General features: G+C 39.7%; 1 protein-coding gene across 3 annotated transcripts in view; it reads right to left on the bottom strand.

Moving 5' to 3' along the window:
* dpy19l3 (dpy-19 like C-mannosyltransferase 3) overlaps nt 1–21,071 on the bottom strand; it is a 66,335-nt gene that overhangs the window by 9,425 nt on the left and 35,839 nt on the right. For all 3 annotated transcript variants that reach the window (XM_071488145.1, XM_071488144.1, XM_071488146.1), the window contains exon 17: nt 5,778–5,910. In XM_071488145.1, coding sequence (XP_071344246.1) covers nt 5,778–5,910 — 133 coding nt within the window. The remainder of the gene's footprint in view (nt 1–5,777; nt 5,911–21,071) is intronic.

The following is a 21,071-nucleotide window of genomic DNA, read 5'->3' as shown; positions in this document are numbered from 1 at the left end:
CTGAATTTCTGTTCGATTTTAAAGCCACAGTAAAATACTATTCAACAATACTAAGAGTCTGCAGTCACACTAACCGCTGTCCGGCTGCACTGAACTAAATGGTAACATGCTAAAATGCTCACAATGACAATGCTAATGTTTGCCGATGTTTAGCAGGTTTAGCGGCCATACCTAGCATGGCTAAAAATATAAACCTTTTTTATTGTTGGTCTATTGTTTTTGCTTTAGTTTTTTTTTTTTTTTGCTGAATTGGCTCAAATTCCCACACGTCGCAATGAGCTAGAAACACGAAATGTGGCAGTAACTGTAAATGAAGTGCATGCGTTTCCCAAGAAATATGAGCCGAATTGGCCAGAGGGTGGCGCTGTAATTAAGTCCCAAAAATACAATTCTCAAAAGGCCACGCCCCTCACACTGTTTGCCCAATTGGGCTTGAAATTTGACACCCAGGTCCCGCTCAGTGTGTGCAACCAAGAAGCTTCTTGGACCATAAAAGTCCGCCATTAATTTTCAAATAGTTTTAGACATGCTACATACCCACTAGAGGACCAAATGTGTATTAATCCACCACCAAAAATAGTTCCCAACAAGTGCACTATTTAGTCCTGTTTGAGAAGCTGCCTAGCTACTTTAGGAACTTATGTAGCAGTTTCAATATATTTGTGGCCCACTTCTACAAATTTTCATTTTCAGAAGGGAACAATGAATCTGGAGCTGAGTGTAACACACAAAGTAAAGTATAGAGAGATGGACTAATGCGTGAGATTTGTTGACCATAAGAAAAAAATTACACCAACTTTATCCTTAAAACCCCAGAAACACAATGTTCTTAGATTTTTTGGACAAAGCACAACTCAACAGTAACTCATAACTAAGGATGTACTTGCACCAAAGTTTACACAATCTAACACACAAAGATAAAAGTTTTTAACTGTTGCTCCTAGTTCAGCATGTATGCCTTATGGGTATGTGCATTAATTCAGACTAGAGAAAAAAAAAAAAAAAAACATAGGTAACAAGAGTAACTATGTTCCTTGGCCACCAATTAATTATTTTGTTGTGAAAAAAAATTAAGCTGAGATTTAAGCCCCTCAATAACACCCACACACATCCACACACACACACACACTCAGAGCCCACAAGGTCTGCACCAGCGTCGTGGATCATTAATGAGCTCCACACTAAGCTCTGGCCTCGCCAACGGCTCAGCATGGCTGACTTCCTGCTGGGAGGCAAAACAGGCTCAGCTATGCAAGAAATGACACACACATTACTTCCTGCTCATTGTGAAGAAGACACACGCAGAAAGCATAAGCAGACACAACCGGGTAACAGTAAGAGCTGTATGTTTATACCATATTTGAGCCTGGATACGTTTTTGTGATTAAGTGTTTTGAATGTTAACTTCTGTGTTTCAAAGTCTTGTAATCCAGTCAAAGCACATGGACATTATTAGCACATGGACATGGACAGCGTTATGGACATGCAACAATAAAAGGCATGTGAAGGCCAAAGCGAACAAAAAGCCATGGTGTTAAGAGACTTATCACATAGAAAGACAAATAAAATTTGAAGTTGGAAAAATGTTTATGCCACATGAAACAATTTATTGGTGAAATAATCAGAATAAAATGGAAACACTGAATCTATTAAGCTTGGTTTGAAGAATGGTTTTCTTCCACTAATGACAGTGAAAACCCTTTGCATCCGCATTATATTACATACATTACTGAGATGCACTTGGGTGCAAGCGCCACCATTCATCTCTCCTTTACTGGAACACAGCATTTTTAGGCTCCATTTTTCCTACATTACCACTCAACCTGACTTAATGGATGCGCCTTGTACTCACTGCGTCTTCTGATCCTATATTCATTCACACAATCACTGCAGGTCACTGGCCCCATCTACAGACAATTCCCTGGTCTCTCACGCAAGACATTAGCACAGAGCTGAGTGAGATGGATGAGTGAGGTTAGCTGCTGTTGCACAATACAGATTTTCTCTGTGTAGGCTAGAATCAGAGCAGCAGCAGGTTCTGGAAAAGGTTGAAATTTTTGTTTGATTCCAGTCCCAAAATAAGACCTAAAGGTTGTTCATTACTACAATAAAGAATTAAAAAAGGCCAAATAATGTTTAACTACACTTAAAGACACAGGGGATTTTGATATAAAATATGAGTTATATACACAAATGAACAAATAAATCAGCTTGTTTGACTAAACAGAAGAATGAAAATGTTCTTATGGAAATAACAATGATGACATACTCTCCTAACACCTCAGCTAACCATAAAGCACAGCTTCAAAAAAAAGAAGAAAAAGCAGTGAATGCTGTTATTTCGATTATATTTTGTAGCAAAAAGTGATAGTTGGAGGCAGGAACAGGAATGGGGACAAACCAAATAAATTTGCTCTGGGCGCCTCAGATTTAAATGGAGACAGTACATCTGCTTGAGCTGAAAATGTTTCAACTTCAGTGGGAATCTGTGGTTTCCCTGAGTCTCACTGACACCATGACTGCAGCAGAAAGGAGAACTTACTTGAGGACAAACGATAGCGCAAAGATAGAAACATCAAAATAAGCCAGCAACTGAATCCATAATACGCTCTACTCCTACTCCACCATGGCCACATAATGAAAATGCACAGTGTTCTGCTCTGTAACACACATAGCTAAGTATTCATTTTTGTATCATTTTATTATTGATAATAAAAAGGCTGTATCTGCATTCATAGAATTCTTAGTTAATTTTCTTTGTTTATTAGGTATGAGTGTATGTATATAAGTTCTGTATGACATACAATATGAAAATCTACATTTTTTTAAATTCCTGTGTTCCCACTGACAGTGATGTAGTTTCACATGGGCTATCATCGTGTTGATTGTAAATGGGCCATGGTGGAGTGAGGGATATGCAACATTTGCGCATAAAACTAAATTAATCATTTCAAAGTTTAGAGAAAATTATTCTCTTCTCGACGAGATGAAGTAAACACACCCTGAGGACAAAACAGTTGGATCCTCTGTCGCGCGAACTCATGCTCTCACCCTTACACTTGCTTCTTACGCTTGTTTTGCCTGTGTTACTTAACCTTACTCTTTGGTCAATTTGAACACATGTTCTTTGTTCTCCTTGTTACCTTCTCTCAAAGCAATTTTTGATTCAGATGAACAGATTAATTAATTACAATGACTTTTCTTTAGAAGATTTTTTAAGCTTATTTTGTCGTTTGGCCGACAGCAATTCCTTGTAAAGTTATCTGTTAAGTATCAGTTTTAAGTTAAGAGATGGTAAAGGTTTATTCTGTCATCAACTGCTGGCCCACCAGCTCTACACTTTCCCAGGATCGCCTAACAAGATCTCAAGTGTGCCCAAGAAAGCAAGCTGCTGGCAGACTTCTCTAAAAGCTGAAACAACTGAGAGACACCTGCAGTCACCTCAGTCACAGACTGAGAGGATTCATCTGCTGTCAAAGATTATTATCCTGCAACATCATTTTTTCCACCCAAGAATCTCCACAGCATGGCACAATGCAAGAGGGCAACTCCATCAACACTTTTCTGTTCCTGACCAAGTTGATGTCAAAAGCTTAAGCTTATTCTCCTCTCCTATCACCCAACTGCTCCTTTTACATATCACCAGCTATTTGACAATAGTGATCATCTGCTCCAGGTTACATCTTTATGATTATTCATCACTGCATTTCTTGTGTTTCTGAATTAGTTAATGAACATTTTTAACTTGACCCAGTCGTTGACCCCTGTTGGCTCCTTTGAAGTAGAGATTGGAGATCAATGAAATTGAGAAGTCACTGTTTCTGATATCAGACTGATTAATTTGACTCCTAAAATTAATAACTCTCAGTTTCTCCACAATTCGGAGAGGGCAAACCTCACATTGTCACTTGATACACTGTTATTATAAAAATATTGATTATGACCACTTGGAAGACAAGGCTTTTATTGAGTATCTTGAGCAGGAATGGGAATCCTTCCCTGAAAACATCAGCTATTTTATGAGAGGAAAGGTAATCTGATGAAAAGGAACGAGAGCTACAAGAAGAGTCACTGCAGTGGGTGGTTAAGAGACTGGACCAATTATAATCTGTCCTGCTTAACACCTGAACCAAGGTGAACAGCCTCCTAACAGAAAAAAATCTGAGCTGGCTGAAGTCACACCAGGACAGCTTCAGAACTTCACTACTACACAGTTATCGATCACTAATCAATATGGATATTAAAATCATAAGTGAAGCTCTCCCCCCAGTCTACAAAGTTATTCATTACTTAATTCATCCTGATCAGACTGGCTTCATTAAAAGGGACGTGCTTCTGAAAATAAACAGGCTGTTTGGTGTGATGCACAATGCCAAAGTGAATTCAATCCCATCAATCAGATTGATTTGGGTGCAGAGGAGGCGTCTTTTTCATTTTAAACTCATTTTAATTACCTGGCTAGAGATTTTATTTAACTCTTCAACTGGATCAGTAATTACAAATGCTAAAAATTCACAACCTTTTCAACTTAAAAGGCACTAAGCAATGTGGTCCACTATCACCTTTGCTCTCCAGTGAACCACTTGCAAACTCTATAAATCAAAACTAACATCACCAGATTCCAGACTGATATCTGGAGAACATAAAATAAGTCCATATGCAGATGACATGCAATTATATCTGACAAAATCACCATGTGCCTTCCATAATCTTCCATAATCTTGGACTGGAACAATCCAATCCCATTTTTGTTCACACGTCTCTGTGCATCAGCACAATCAATTTGAAATAAAATAAAGGATTCCACATTAAAATCTATATCTATATCTATCTATCTATCTATCTATAATATTTTGTGGAAAATTCTTTGCAGCCAATGACTGCCTTAAGCCTTTAACCCAAAGACATCACCTGACACTTTGCATCTTCCCTGGTGATGCTCTCCCAGGCCTCTTTCAACTCTTTCTTGTTTTCTTTCTTGGTCTCTCTACCTTTAGTCTAGTGTTCAGCAAGTGGAACACAGCTCAGTCATATTGATATCAGGTGACTCTTCACCCTGAAAATCTTTGGTTGCACTGGCCATAGCATAGACAGTCCATAGGACTCTGTTCCAGACGGCAGTTCACAGACGGTTCCCATCCAGTCTGACATAACTTGAGAAGATTTTTCTTGAAGAATGGGATTCTGCCCAAATCCAGGTGTGCAAAGCTTTTAGAGACTTACCCAAGAAGACTTTAAGGTGTAGTTGCTGCCAAAGGCGCTTCTACAAATGACTGAATTAAAGATCTGAATGGCGCTGTGAATGTGAGAGTTCAGTTTTTTATCTTTAATAAATCTGTAGCTTGATGGGTCAAAATATCTTTTTTATTCATTTAAAATTAAATCTACAAAACAAAATATGCAAAATGCAAAAAGATATATTTATTTTTTTCTTGCACCAGTGTTTTGTTCTGTTTTTGTTCTAAATCAAATTATGTTGCATTAAACCTACAACTTATGGTATAGCATAAAAATCTACAACATTAAAAAAAGACAACTCTCACTAGTACTGTATTTCAGCATGTAGAGAGATCCTGAGATTGACACACCTGCCATGCGGAGGTATAGTTCCTAAACTCAACAACTGTTGAGCTGTTCAGGGAAGGGGTTTAGTGAATTTTCAACTTAGATGGACAGCAAGCATCGAAGGGTCTTGAATGTAATTTGTTATCTAGCAGCCCCTGTAGTGGTTCCCACACCCCTGTGTATGTTTGACAGTATAGTGCAGCCTACATTACCTGTCTGGTTCTCTCCCGCAGGTCTTTATCTTCATAATGGGGGTGGTTGGTGAGAACTCTGCCTGTGCACAGCTTGATGCCAGCCAGCAGTTGCATGCTCCCTGCAAACACAGCCCGCTTAGGGGTCTTTGTGCTGTGGACAAACAGATTGAAAAGGGAGAGAGGACTACACATTATTCACTGCTATAAATTTATGGATTATGCATGGCTTAACAAAGCTTTTGATGAGATGATGATGTTTTACAGCTTTGTGAAAGAGTGTTAAGCAAGAGAAAAAAATCGACTATAGAAAGAAGTGCTGCAGTTTGAGGGAGATGGAAAACTGAGGGGTATGCACAGGTGAACCCAGTCATCAAACAAGTTTGATTGAATTCTGCTTTATTTTCTAGCTTTGTTATTCAGTCCACATACTTTTGCTTTCTGCATTTACTGCAATTATTTGGACATATTGATGCCATTTAAAAGATTATTTCAGAGATGTGGCTTCAAGGACACTGCTATCTACAGGACCAAATACAAAAACATTTTTTAATACAAATTAAATAACAAAGAGAAGGTAAAAGATGTGCAGTCGTGGTACATGTGGTTCAGAAAAATCTGCAGGCACAAGAACAAGTATGGTGAGGCTCTGGCATGTTAACAAGTTATATGACAACTTGGTGTGTGTGTGTGTGTGTGTGTGTGTGTGTGTGTGTGTGTGTGTGTGTGTGTGTGTGTGTGTGTAAATCGGTGTGTTGCTTGTTAATCAAACTTGACCTTCACTGGCCTCTATTATGACAACACACATACATGTGTGAACACACACATATATTTCCTGCCTGTATTGTTAACCTAGGGGTCATTTTTAATCTAAAGCCATGCCCACCCACAGAACAGTGCTGCTGAAGCATTTCTAAGATTGCTAAGAACACTGGACACTTTGACACTCAGGTTTCATATCATCACCATAGGATAAAATGTGGGATACTGAGACAGGGTTGGGTCACAAAGCTAACCATATAATGAAACACATGCTAAATATAGGGTATGACTATAACTGATGCATGCCTTATGGAAAATTGTATCTACATCTAAACGTCAACAGCTAGTCATCCTGTAAACATCTTCCTACAGGACATATTGGATATATATTGGTATATATTGTATAGTCAATATTATATATTATATATAGTCAATCAAATAGCTGATCAGGGAAATCAGTCCAGAGTGGTTTTACAGGGTTTAACTAAGCTGTCTGTGAAAGGAGTAATGACTTACCTTAATGATTTAACTATAAACTAGATTAAATCAAGACTAAGAGTCTAAAGCCATGCTCGCAGTTATGGGAAGCTGTATTTTGACACCATGGTGGTTTGAGCTAAATAATAACACCCACCATGCTAATATTGTCACTGTGATAATGTGACATTAGTTCATTAACACTTTACACAAAATATAGCGGAAGCTGACAGGAATGTAATTGGGTTATTAGGTGTTTGTGTTGGACAAACTGAAATTCTGACCTGATTAAAGTGCTAGAGTAAAAGTCAGAGGATCACCAAAGTAATTAGTACCCATTCTGAAGAGTATATGAATGTCTGTACCAAAGTTCGTGGCATTCCTCCAACAGTTGTGGAGACCAGAAATGTGAACTTCATGGTGATGCTGCAGGAAAAGTCAGGGGATTACCAAATACATTAGGATACACTGTGTGAATGTCTGTACAAACTGTTGTGCTTATCCATCAAGTGTTGGAATATTCCACAGGGTAACTGAAAACCTTGACCTGTTGGTGATGCTAAAGCAAAGGTCATGGGATCATCAAAGGGGTCACTAGGATTTATCCTCTGGGGCCTATGGATACTGGTATCAGATTCAATGGTATTCCATCCAAAAGTTTTTGAGATATTTCAGTTAGTACTAAAGTGCTGGACCTACCAACAGACTGACAGTGCTAACAATAGAGTCATGCTGCTATTAGCATGGCTAGAAATAGACATCTCCACTGTGTCCAGATTCATTTGTTCACTGCTCATTATATAGCGAATTCTATGTAGAGGAGAATAAAGTATCAGATGGCAAAGTCAAACATCTATTTCAAACTTTCCTCTGGCACACATTTAAAATGATCTTTTCCCCTGTCTGTGCAATGCATAATGGGAGATAAGTCTAGGGTGGTGTTCAATTATACAGTACTTTATTCATTGCATTGTGGGGTCATTTGAGTCTGTATAGAGGAAAAACTAAACTGAAATCAGAAATTTGGCCTGGCATAAATGGTAGAGGAACAGGTGAAGAGACTTACAAGCATCATGTCATCAATTAACTGCTGTGATTACAGAATTGGTCAGGTGAGTCTGTACATTGACAATATATGGCATTATAATATAGCACTAAATCCATTTGGGTTTAATTACTGTGTGGCTAACACAAGGCATCCATGCACGTCTATATTATTAAGTGCCAAGTTGGATATGTTAGGTTTTAGAAAAATCAGAGTTTCCCAGTCATAATTATGACTTGGATGTTGACAATGTTTTTTCAAATTAGAAACTAGTAATCATGTTAAATGTGCCATGACAAGCTTGTGGTACAGGCATTAATGTCTCTTCCAACAATGACTTAAAATGGCCACTAGACAAATTTTCAAAAAATAATCCTGGTTTTGTATTTCAAAAGTTTCGCTACAGACTGCAGTCACTTTTTTTTTTTTTTTTTTTTGCCAGAAACATAGTGACATGAAAGAAAGTGGAGAGGGCTCAACATGTAGCCATGGTTGTTGCTGCATGGATTAAGGGACAGAATTTCTTCTTTTGCTCTTTGTCCAAAAAGATGAACATTTCAACTCATTAAAGTGAAACTGCACTGGAGTGTCTGTGCAGTAAAACATGTGGTAACAAGCAACATACATATAAATCTTCTACCCACAGAGATCAGCCCACAAACTTTTACGTGTGAAAAAGAGCACGTGTGCATATCCTGCAATATATGAATATGTGTTTTCAAACACGCTCTTGGTGATGTGTGGGTTGATCTCCTGGTCTCCTGACCTGCAGTGGAAGTGGGTCATTTCCATTTCTGTCTGTCATTTCTCTATGAGTATGTAAATGTAATCTCCCACTGCATCCCAGGGAGAGAACCTCCATCCCCTCCAAGTTGATTTACATTTAATTTCACGTTTATGTTCTCATGTGTAAATACCAGAGGGCACCAGAATGCGCCCTGCTGGCATTATATAAATTAAATAATGACTGTAATTACAGTAAATGTTTACAGGTTCATACACGCCTACTGCAAAATTCATGAGGACCTGTTGCCTCCCTTCAGAGCATCATTAACAAGAATAAACATTAAAGGATGAGAAAAAAACTGATACAGAGTGAGCAGCAAATCCTAAATACTAAAAATGCTATTATAATATGGTGCAACACTGGCAGCCATATTGGAATTCTTCAGCATTTGTGCAGGAAAAGCGTCGGTGTTACGAATAACATTAAGCCACTCTAATCAGTATTTCTATATTAAGAATGGATCAAATTGTCATGTCGTAGCTGTTACGACTAGACTCTGCAGTTTCCCTCAGCTCGGTGGAGCAATAAGCTAACTGTTCTATGTTTCATGACACAAAGCTTTACTTTCTGGTACATTTTCACTTGGCTCTTCCACCTCATTTACAGCCACAGCAGACAGCTGTTTCCAGCCAAAACGTTCAGATAAAAAGACTCTGTTTGCTTCCAACCACCAAATGGCAGAAAGACAAGCTTAGCAACTGGCTGCTATAGTAAAGCATTTTGCTGCTGAAGAGCCATTTCCCTCAGGAGTTTGTGGAGACTGCACACTGGTCCGGTTGCCTGGAGCACAACTTCAAATGAATGCTAATATTGCTCAGTATCTGCTGGATGTGTAAATCAGCAAAAGAAATTTGCTAATAATTTGCCATAACAACTTGCTAAGATTATACTGTGTGTCAATGTTTTGGTTAGAGCTTGTTGCCCTGCTTCCAAGTGGCCAAAAGAGTCAGTTACTGTGTGTTGAATGATGACGATGTTACATGGAAGTGTCTGAGTACGCCACGTCAGAGGGCTAGCATGAATGGGAACAGGACTGGACGTAAACGGAATGAAATTGTCATCAATGTTATCAAATACATGTGTGGTTTTCCTGCTACTGTCGCAATGTCTGATCTGACAAAACAAAACTAGCAATTACATGATAATAGACACTGAGCACTTTCTAAATAAAATGATTGCACTCACAAGATCAAAAGTGTATTTTGGTACAAAAGCACCAGAGTGAAAAACCATCTCAATTAGTACATATGAAAATGTTTCAACCTATCAATATAAAGACAATCCAAAAAAAGCACCTGTTCTCGCTACATACTTTTACTTACTAACTGTTCAATACTACTGACTGCACACACTCAGCTACATACATGTATACATCTTTTTGTATTCTACCTTCAAAGAGCTTAGCTGACAATCCAAACTTTGTGAGGATACATATCGGCATAACACATTTCCTAGCTTCTTACCCGTTAACCACCCCAGCTAAATACTGAACTGGCCTGAACATTAAATCCAAGTCTTAACCCTCAAACAGACCTTTGAAGTTGTGAGAACCAGCCAAAATGTCCTCTCTCACTCCAAAGGGCCAAAGGGCTACAATTCAAACTGGTCCTGACAAAGATGGAAGCACGCACACGCACACGCACACACACACACACACACACACACACAGTTAAGTGGTACTGAGTGGAAATGATGATGACAACTAATAGTGAGACTGAGAAAGTGATTGGTAGTGTTCTTATAAATGTGCCAAGTCATTGATCGTTTACTGAAGCCTCCCCTCTGATTGAGAGCTGTGTAGTTCAATCAAGGACACCTCTCTCTCCCTCTGACCCTCTCTCTGAGCTGCCTTTGGATGAGTTAGAAGGCAGAGGAAAACACACAGAACCCAGACTGTGCTGCACTTTCTCCATTTAAGGATGAGGCCAAATGCTGCTAATTTAGACAATTTAAAACACAGCAAAGATTAGGATAACAGTGAGTGAATGAGTCAGAGAAAGAGTGAGCAAAGGATGCACGGTGAAGAACTGATATATGGTACATGTCTCCCAAGAAGTGATAAACTAATTTGTTTTAATTAGACAGATGGAAAAAATGAGACAGATCTCCAAAACAAGTCTGAGGCAGAATTAGCATGAAATTATACCAGGAGATGAGCAAAAAATGCTTTCGCTATCTTTAGCCTGAATTTTTAAGATACCAAAATTGTTTGGTCAATCTACAAGAGTTTCTACATCAGTTGCACTGTTGAAAATGTGGCTAAAACTAGGTCCTTGTAGGAAGCTGATTTTAGCGCTCCTATTGAAGAGGTGAACTGGAAAGTAATAGGGAGAACCCTCCTCATTAGCTAGTGTATAATGCCACCTGGGTTATTCTCTCACATGTCTCTAACACTTTATGAAAAGCTGTCATGTCATGGCATCTTAAGGTATCCAGTCTGTAGTTAGTGGTCTAATGTCTCACAAAGCCAGCAGCGTGGGGGTACAATGCTTTCAGATGTCAGTGCCCTCCTCATTATGTCTGAGCCTGGTGACTTGGTTCAGCCATTGAGGGTGAAAACCACTGGTTCTGTGTTTTTGAAAAAAGTCTGGGAAGATGAATAACAATAAATGTTAAAGCTACAAAAATGTCGACTTTGTGTTAATACACTCATAATCACTTGGAAACTGAATACCCTTGCCTTCACTTCTTGCCATGAAGTATTAGGGCGCTGCCTGACATATTCTAGCTGCAGGGAAAAAACAGACGTGCTTGAGGAAATTCCTTGAGGAAAATTGCAGCTCTTTTCTTCGTCTTTGGAAGTTTTTTTTTTTTTTTTAGCACCTTTTCCAGTGCACTGTGCTAATTACGATATAGCACCATCACACTGGGATAATGTAACAATTGCTATGACAAATGACAAAAATCCATACAGTGCAACACTTGTTAGAAAACAATGTTTTCCATGAAGACACCCATCAGAGAGAGATGGCAAACATTTTGATTGAGACAGCCACCTTGTAATTCTCTATGCAGCAAAAGCCCCAGTCAGAGTTCATTTACACAGTCATTCGTTGTCTGCCGGCCGTTGGCTTATTACTATTTCTCCTGTCATTTCAGACCATGGCACTCAGACCTTCCTGCCCTGCAGTAACCCCAGTCTTAAACTTGGAGCTACACAACTCTTCCCCACACACCTACATCTGTTCCTAATTCCCTAATCAGCTCTTAGTATCTACCGCCCCATTTCCATTTCTAATTCCTTGGCACGTTGTCTATTGTGCTTTCCACAACTTATCTTTCAAGCTTTTCTTGCCTGTTTTTGCCAGTTTTTGCCGGTCTGTTTTTAACTACCAGCCCATTTAAGTAATTTTGCCTTTTGCCTGCTCCTTTTGCCTGGTTAATCTGCCTGCCTGTTACTGACCATTGCCCACGCTCTGACTTTGCCTACTGCTTGCCCTTGCCCTTACCTGTCGAGCTTTAATAGGTGAATTGTTCTGAACTTTTACCAGTGTCTCTGAGTCATGCTATTTGGTCCACCTAACCTGAGCTGTGACGGTACAATATGGCCAGTGTGGAATCAGCCAACTCAGTTCCTGTTTCTGTTCAAATGCTGACACAATTCTTCGCTGTGAGCAACAATTCACCTTGTTAGCCACTGGACTGCAGGTATGAGCTGAGAAAAGTGTAAAGGTAATGAAAATTACCAGCAGAAATTGATTTAATTTCTCTCACTATCCGTGTTGACCGCCTTGTCCAAGAACTGCATTTCCTGTTTTCCCTGCTGCTTCTTCCATCTCTACAGTTCCTCCACTTCCTGTTCACCACCTGCCAGCTCTTTCCAAACTATCAAGGATTCCTCCAAACCCACGCAGTTCGGCTTGACAGTTATGCGTTGACTTTCATGGACTGAATAACATCAATGTTAAGAACAGGTACACCCTCTCACTCATCTCCACCGCCTCTTAACTATGACAAGGGGCTTCTGTGTTCACAAAACTGGACTTTAGAAATATTACTTGGTTCACATGTGGGAGGGGGGCAAATGGAAAACTGCTTTTAACTCACTCAGTGGTCAGTATGAATATTTGGTCGTGCCCTCTTTGGGGTTTGTGGATGTCTCTGCATGAAAAATTCAAATGGACCCCTCTGATGTGAAACTGTTGATGGACTGGCTTGTCCCAGGTTTCTGCGAACAACTGCAGCATTTCGTGGGCTTCGCTAATTTTTACACATGGTTCATCTGGGGCTAGAGTACTGCAGTGACCCCCAAATCTCCAATGTCCATTTTGTGTGGACTAAGCTCATAAATGTATTTTGCACAGCTGGGTAACTGATAAAAGCCCTGCTGTTGTACAATAGATAAAAATATATGAATGATCCCTAGTGAATCTTTCAGAATCAGAATCAGAATCAGAATCAGAATCAGAATCAGTTTTATTGCCAAGTATGTTTTCACATACAAGGAATTTTTTCTGGTGATTGGTGCAATTGATCAGCAACAGTGGGGCTCTCTAGCCTTGTTGATGAGGCTAATAGCAGATGGGAAGAAGCTATTTTTGTGGCGAGAGGTTTTGGTCCTGAAGGACCGCAGCCTCCTGCCAGAGGGGAGTGTCTCAAAGAGTTTGTGTCCAGGGTGGGAGGAGTCAGCTACAATCTTCCCTGCACGCCTCAGAGCCCTTGAGGCGTACAGGTCCTGGAGGGACGGAAGATTGCAGCCAATCACCTTCTCAGCAGAGTGGATGATACGCTGCAGTCTGTTATTGTCCCTCTCCGTGGCAGCAGCGTACCAGATGGTGATGGAGGAGGTGAGGATGGACTCGATGATGGAGGTGTAGAAGTTCACCATCATAGTCCTTGGCAGGTTGAACTTCTTCAATTGCCTCAGGAAATACATCCTCTGCTGAGCTTTTTTGATGAGGGAGCTGATGTTCAGCTCCCATTTGAGATCCTGTGTGATGGTGGTTCCCAAGAAGCGAAAATGCTCCACGGTAGCCACGGGGGAGTCACACAGGGTGATGGGGGTGGGTGGGGCTGGGCTCTTCCTGAAGTCCACTATCATTTCCACTGTCTTCAGAGCGTTTAGCTCTAGGTTGTTCTGCCTGCACCAGGTCACCAGACGCTCAGTCTCCCACCTGTAGGCAGACTCATCGCCATCAGAGATGAGTCCAATGAGAGTGGTGTCGTCTGCAAACTTCAGGAGCTTGACAGACTGATGGCTGGAGGTGCAGGTGTTGGTGTACAGGGAGAAGAGCAGAGGAGAAAGAACGCAGCCTTGTGGGGATCCAGTGCTGATGGTCTGGGAGTCAGACACGTGCTTTCCTAGCTTCACGTGCTGCCTCCTGTCAGACAGGAAGTCGGTGATCCACCTGCAGGTGGAGTCAGGCACGCTCAGCTGGGAGAGCTTGTCCTGCAGCAGAGCCGGGATGATGGTGTTGAAGGCAGAGCTGAAGTCCACAAACAGGATCCTGGCATAGGTCCCTGAGGAGTCCAGGTGCTGGAGGATGAAGTGGAGAGCCATGTTGACGGCGTCGTCTACAGACCTGTTGGCTCTGTAGGCGAACTGCAGGGGGTCCAGGAGTGGGTCAGTGATGGATTTGAGATGGGACAGGACAAGACGCTCAAATGATTTCATGACCACAGAGGTCAGGGCAATGGGTCTATAGTCATTTAGTCCTGTGGGCCTTGGTTTTTTGGGGACAGGGATGATGGTGGAGGATTTGAAGCAGGCTGGCACGTGGCAGGTCTCCAGTGAGGTGTTGAAGATGTCCGTGAACACTGGAGACAACTGATCAGCACAGTGCTTCAGGGATGATGGAGAGACAGAGTCAGGACCGGCTGCTTTGCGGGGGTTCTGCTTCTTAAAAAGCCTGTTGACATCTCTCTCCAGGATAGATGGATATATATATATATATATATATATATATATATATATATATATATATATATATATATATATATATATATATATATATATACACACATATATATACACACACACACACACACACACAATGTAGCTGAATGTTCATTTAATTTATTTTATGTAATATATTTTCAGTGTAACAGAGTTTAATTTTAATTCATTCTTTTTCTTATGTAGGTGTTAGGTTGTTTTTGTACGTGATGCTTGAGCTGAAGCGCTCATTTTCTTTGATGAAATTAAACCAAAAAAAAAAAAAAAGTTTATACAGTTCAGCTTTTTTTGTACAGTACGGTTATGGAGCAAGGTAGCTTTAACTATGCATCTAACGTTGGCCCACGTTGTGCTCAGTGTGTTTAGATACCAGTGTTTTCAATTAAGCTCACTTGCCACAGAGTTCTCTTGATTATTCCACTGATGTTAACACACACACACACACACACACACACACACACACACACACACACACACACACACAGTAGTTCAATAATGTACACATGCACTGCAACCCTGAACTTATGTCGACATTACCCGGAGGAGCTGTATGTGAGAATGCAAATTAGACCATTAAACATGTGACAGATTTAACCCAGCCAGCTCCCTAACACAAGGTCTGTGTAATATCCAATTGAGACAGTGATTGAGTGTGCTGATGGGAGTGTTTCTATCATGCAGCTGACATGAAAGCAGAAGAATAAAAACATCCAACGGCGTTGAGATCAAACTGGAGAGATGACAAGATTCTGGAACTTAATTATGTAATCAATGTAATTAAAACACAATTCCGTGACTTTCGCAGTGCACTTTTTGTATGGTGCCCTGCCTCCTGCACACTCTCCCCAGGCATCACCCTTTACCTAAACCAAAGTGAGTATTTCCAGTCGGTAGCTGTTGTTTGCTACATATATGTAGGTGAACTCACTATTCTTGCATTCCACTGAGAGACAAGGTGGGTGAATAAAGTTCTACAGACTCCCTGGACTCACCAAATGGCCTTCTCACCTCAATAGACAGAACAAACACTGGTCAGACATGGAACCACCTTCCTCCAACCCAAAAGAGGCCTATGTTTTGTCGTGGTTAAATAAGTAACAGCAGAACCACAGTTTTGGTGTCATGCTGGCTGTAAATCTAAGGACCTGAAAAACAAATCACGCTCATGGAACAGAACCAGATTTCATTCAACAAACTGGAAATCATCAAAATTAAACACAAAATTGAATCATTTTCTCTCTCTCTGCCTCCCACATGCACACACATGCACACACGCAGTCGTACCCCGCCCCCCATTTATAAATTGTAAGCTGCAATCCTTAGGCTATAACATGAGCACACGTCTGAATTAACATGAATTAGCCGTCCAGCTATTCAGCAACCCAGCTGATATTACATCTCAGCAAACGTCAAGAAAATGAGTTCTTGTCCCACGTATGTATGATATCAAATAGCAAAGTTATGAAATGTAAAATGTAAAACAAGTGAATGCAAAGTCAGTGCTCATTACTAATTTAAGTCCTAGAAAAATAAATAGTCCACTAATATTCTACCGTTCTCTGGCAACTCTGAATTACACACTTCATCAGAATCAGAATCAGAATCAGAATCAGGTTTATTGCCAAGTATGTTTTCACGTACAAGGAATTTGTTCTAGTGAATGGTGCAGAGCGCACCAAAACACCGAGGCAGCCATCTGCTGCGCCATTTAAAAAGGAGGAATGGGGAAAAAAACAAGTGGAGAGGAGAGGAGAAAAAAATAACAGAACCCAAACTATACTCCTGGGGGGGGGGGGGGGGGGGGGGGGGGGGGGGGTACAGTGTGGGATTCGGGATTCATCTCACTGAAACTAAGTGATCAGTTCATTTTGTCATTCAAATATCAACTTTATTCATCTGTTTGATTCCAACCTGTTTCTGATGTGTTCATTATTCATTTATTTGGTGAAAGACACACTATAAATAAGAGTCTTGTGTTTTCCTTCAAAGAAAAGACAGTGAATTGACAGCTTAAACACCTGATGAGACTGATTAACTTGTTTTATCTATCTTCAATAGAAGGTGGTGCAACAATGTTTAACAAGAGCAAATTAAACATTAACAATTAACAATGTCTGGACCTGATCACAGGACCAGAGTTAAGATAGTAATAAGTAGTTAGTAGTAAGATAGTAATAGTAATTTGGGTGAACTGGTTCTTTAACCCGACCAGGATGAGAGAGACAGTGGTTTGAGAGGAAAAATAAATTACCAAAGCACCAAATACATTGCATGTGTTAGAGAGCACTTAAGTCCCAAAACACATTACAGCACACAAATATTCATAAACAACGTCTCATATGCTTTCAGCGGCAGACAATGAATAGGCTATCAACTGAATCTATGATTTACAAAACACTGAAAGTCCTGTCTATATGCAATGATTGGTCTAAATGTGCGATAACACAACAGTACAACAGAATGTGTTTTATCATTACTAATCGTTGCCATATTTTGTATTCATTTTTAATTGGAGAGGTTGTGTTTATATTTATTGTGAGACTGGACTTAAGCATCAGAACTAAGCACTTTGTATTAATAATAACGTTGACAAGACAAAAAAAGAAAATACATAGGTAAAATAAACAAAAAGATACAAATAAATAAATAAATAAATAATGTGTATTTTGACTTTCCAGAAGAAAACAGAGCTTGGAACCACAATAAAAGAATATAGATATAGCGCTGTTATATAAATTTATATAAATTTATATTATATATATATTGGTGGTTTATTACAAATAATTTGACTTTAAATCTGTGTTTAACATTTTACCTCCCTGTTGTATAGAAATATTCAGTTATGGTTAGAAACTAACAGATCCTGTCACTTCGTCTGGATAATTAATGATTATTGTGAATAATTTATGAACATACTGCTGCTGTGCCGCTTGCGTAAAATCACACGCAGCCGGAGACACTAATATCGTTCCTGCTGCAGTATGATGGCTACAAATATTTAATAAATGCAATGGAAAGAACCCTACATACAACAGATGTGGACGACCCTCAACATCAGCAGTGAGGTTTCTGTAGAACCTCACACTCACATTTAGTCATGTGAAAATAAGTGGTAAAGCTCATTAATCTGACCTGTTACAAACTCTGCCTCCATCACATTAGAAGTTGTATTTTTATGGGCATTTCAATCTATAATAAATGCAGAGCTGTAAAAAAAAATGAGGGACAGGCAAAATTCAACATTCATAAAAGATTTTATGATTTTGCAGAGCTGTGTGTGTGTGTGTGTGTGTGCCTCTGCCAACTAACTCTAACTTCTGCACTCTATGTAATGTTTTCAGACCGATGTTGGTGCAGAAAAGTGGAGAAAAGCTTTCTATGTGCTTATTGCACAAGTCTCCTTCATAATATTTTTCATACAGGTTTGGCTGTGAGGCTTCCTCTTTCTTTTCCTCGAGCATTGTTTGGGCGGGGTGAATGTGAGCCAGTGGGCAGATGTCTCCTTTCAAAAGCACAAGAGTTTTTAAACCCTTCACAATGACAGAAATGAGCTGTGTCTCAGTTCAGGGGCCTTAGAACCTTGAGGGTTTTAAGGCCTGTGGTTTTAACAGTTGTACTTTTAGCTGTTGAACTGAGCTGAAACCCAATACTTACATTGCAAAGCATAATGCTCAAGCTCTTTGTTGCAAAGTTATTGTTTTGGATTTCTCATTAGTTTTTATTTTTATTTCATATTAACTTTTTGTTTGCAATTTCAGTTTAGTTTTAATTCATTTTTAAAACAAGTTTGCCCGTTTAGTTTGTGTTTTCTGTTAATGCTGAGTTTTTGTTTATTTTTTTATTATTTTCAGCGTTAATTGTAATTTTAATTTTTTTTTGTAATTTGAGTTATTTGTCAAGGCTGTAGACAAAAAGGTCAGAAAAAGCATTGTGTAACAACAACTCAACAAAACATCAAACCATTTTAAAAATGTTTTCACTGAGAGCAGCTAAACAACCATCCAAAAAAAGGCAACAACCAACAACATAAAATGTAGATCTGGGCATGCATGCAAGCATGTAAACAGTTGACACTAGATGCGGCCGTAAGTGCAAAATGTATGTAATCATGCTTCTGAGGTTAGACAGACTCTAAAGATTTGAATAATTTCGATGAACCAACTCAAAATAAAATAATTTTAGTTTATTTCAGTTAGTTTTGTAAAACACACAACACAGTCTCAGTTAGTTATTTAATTTGGTTATTTTTTTAATAAAGCCTTTTTTTCCCCAGTTAACAAAAATGTTTTCTCCTATCTAGGTTTGTTATTTTGTTAGTTTTAGTTAACTATAACAATCTTGCACTGTTGGCTCTGTTTGCTGCCAGATTATTTACATTACCAATGTGCAATGAATCTTGGGACAGGTTGGGTCAAGGAGGATCCACCTCTGCCCTGGAAAAGAAGGAATTTGAAGGAGCCTTCAGAAATGGGATGGCCTTGATGAGCCGCTGTGACGCAACTGGTTTTCAAATACATTAGGAAACAGCTATGGTGTCTGTTTACTTCCAAGCAGCTTACTTTAGTAGCATTACTTTTCCATCTGAAATGCTTTAGTTACTAATACGAGTTTCAGAATTCTACAGCTCTGTGCAGTATAGTACAGAGATTATTCATATTACATGCAGTAGCTGGTGTAGTTATATCACAAAAGTTAGCATGGTAGCTGAAAAGAGTGGTGCTTAGTGTGTTAAGCTACACATGCTTCCAGTTAAGCTGAAGCAGACCTCATCCATACAGGTGGTAGAGCAGAAAATATTCACAGTAGTCATTTCTGGAATGGTCATAATGGTCTAGAAGACAATGGCCTATTTTCTTGGACTCGTGGGATAAACAAAGTCTGCATTTTTACTCAAATATGCTGACTTTTTCATCAGTGACTGCTCGTTCTGTGAATGGGTATCCATTCTGAGTAGCTAGATGAGCCTCCTGAATTTGCAGCAAAACTGCTGTCAAAGCTCCCATTAATAATTTCGACTGCAGCCTTGATAATTCTCAACCACAGACTGTATATCTTAACCCAGAGGAGGAGGTGGGCACAGGTGGAGGATAGGAAAAAAAAAACAAGGAATCTTTCAAAGTACAAAAAAATATAAGCTCAGGCTACTGAGATCCAGATGCGTGAGACTTGTATTAGCAGCTGACCTTTGTCTTTGGTGAAATATGCATGATGAGTGCTGCTTGGTGGGGAAAAATAACTGACTACTATATGTTTTGCAAATATCAAATTCTCTGTGCCAATGAAAAGGTAAACACACAGAACAAACGATGTGACATGTGAGCTCCGTTCACTGCTCCAGCTGCAGACTGCAGTGTACGGCGTGGTGACCGTGGTTATCTGTGAGCCCTGACAGTCTGAGCAGCAGCTGTTTCTATTACATGTCCCTGACTTTCAGCTGCTCCTCTCCATGCTGCACATGTAACACTTGCACTGCACTGAACTCTTCCGGCCAAGCACTGAGTTTCATATGTCAGAGAGCAGAGCGATGAAGCTACTGCTAATAATCACTTCTTTAAGTTTTATTAGCCTCGCCTGACTGACACCATGCTGCTCTTGCAACACAACTGCGCAAATGTGAATTTGGGAAAGAAAAAAAACATGGTGAAGATACAGACTGAGGAGGAAGCAGAGAGGCAGATCAAATGGGCTCGACAAAAGCATTATCAGTCACTTTAAAAACTGCACACTCACAACTCAGAGGTGGAGGCAGTGGAACGACCAGGCTATTGATTTATTGACTGTCTGTTTAGAAGAGAGTATCAACCTACAGCTGGGCTGAGGTGCTGCCGCTGTTATCAAGTGGAAGCTTGTGAATTATGGTTGTGCAAAATACAGATGAACCTCTACCTGTTGTTATCACAGTAACCTACAACTTCAAACCCACGAAGCCCAGCGTCATGAATGATTGCCCAGAGAAATATGATAATCCCCTCATCAGCCCGTCTTAACACACATCTCTAAACTCATGAGGACATGGATCATTAGCTCCTGAGAGGACCTTCTTAACTCTAATATAATCCTAAACCTCCAAATCCATCTTTTAAACAAACATCTTTATCCTCTGCGAAACCTAATCTAATTTTGATGTGAGATACTCTGAGACTTGGAATATTTTGAGGGACTTTTCGGAACACTTTATTATTATTATTATATTATTATAATTTTTTTTTATTCTCACCCTTGTAAAAACTGAAGTACAAATGAAGAGATAGATATCAAGAGGCCACATTAAATCCCTTTCTGAACATTTGCAACCTTTATCAATTGAACATGATTCATACATGCAGCACATCCCCTGCAGCTAAAATT

This window comes from Trachinotus anak, unplaced genomic scaffold (assembly GCF_046630095.1).
Source record: "Trachinotus anak isolate AG129_WGS33_773 ecotype Australia unplaced genomic scaffold, CSIRO_AGI_Tana_v1 ptg000011l, whole genome shotgun sequence".
Classification (NCBI taxonomy): domain Eukaryota; kingdom Metazoa; phylum Chordata; class Actinopteri; order Carangiformes; family Carangidae; genus Trachinotus; species Trachinotus anak.
This window is presented reverse-complemented; position numbering and strand designations above follow the sequence as displayed.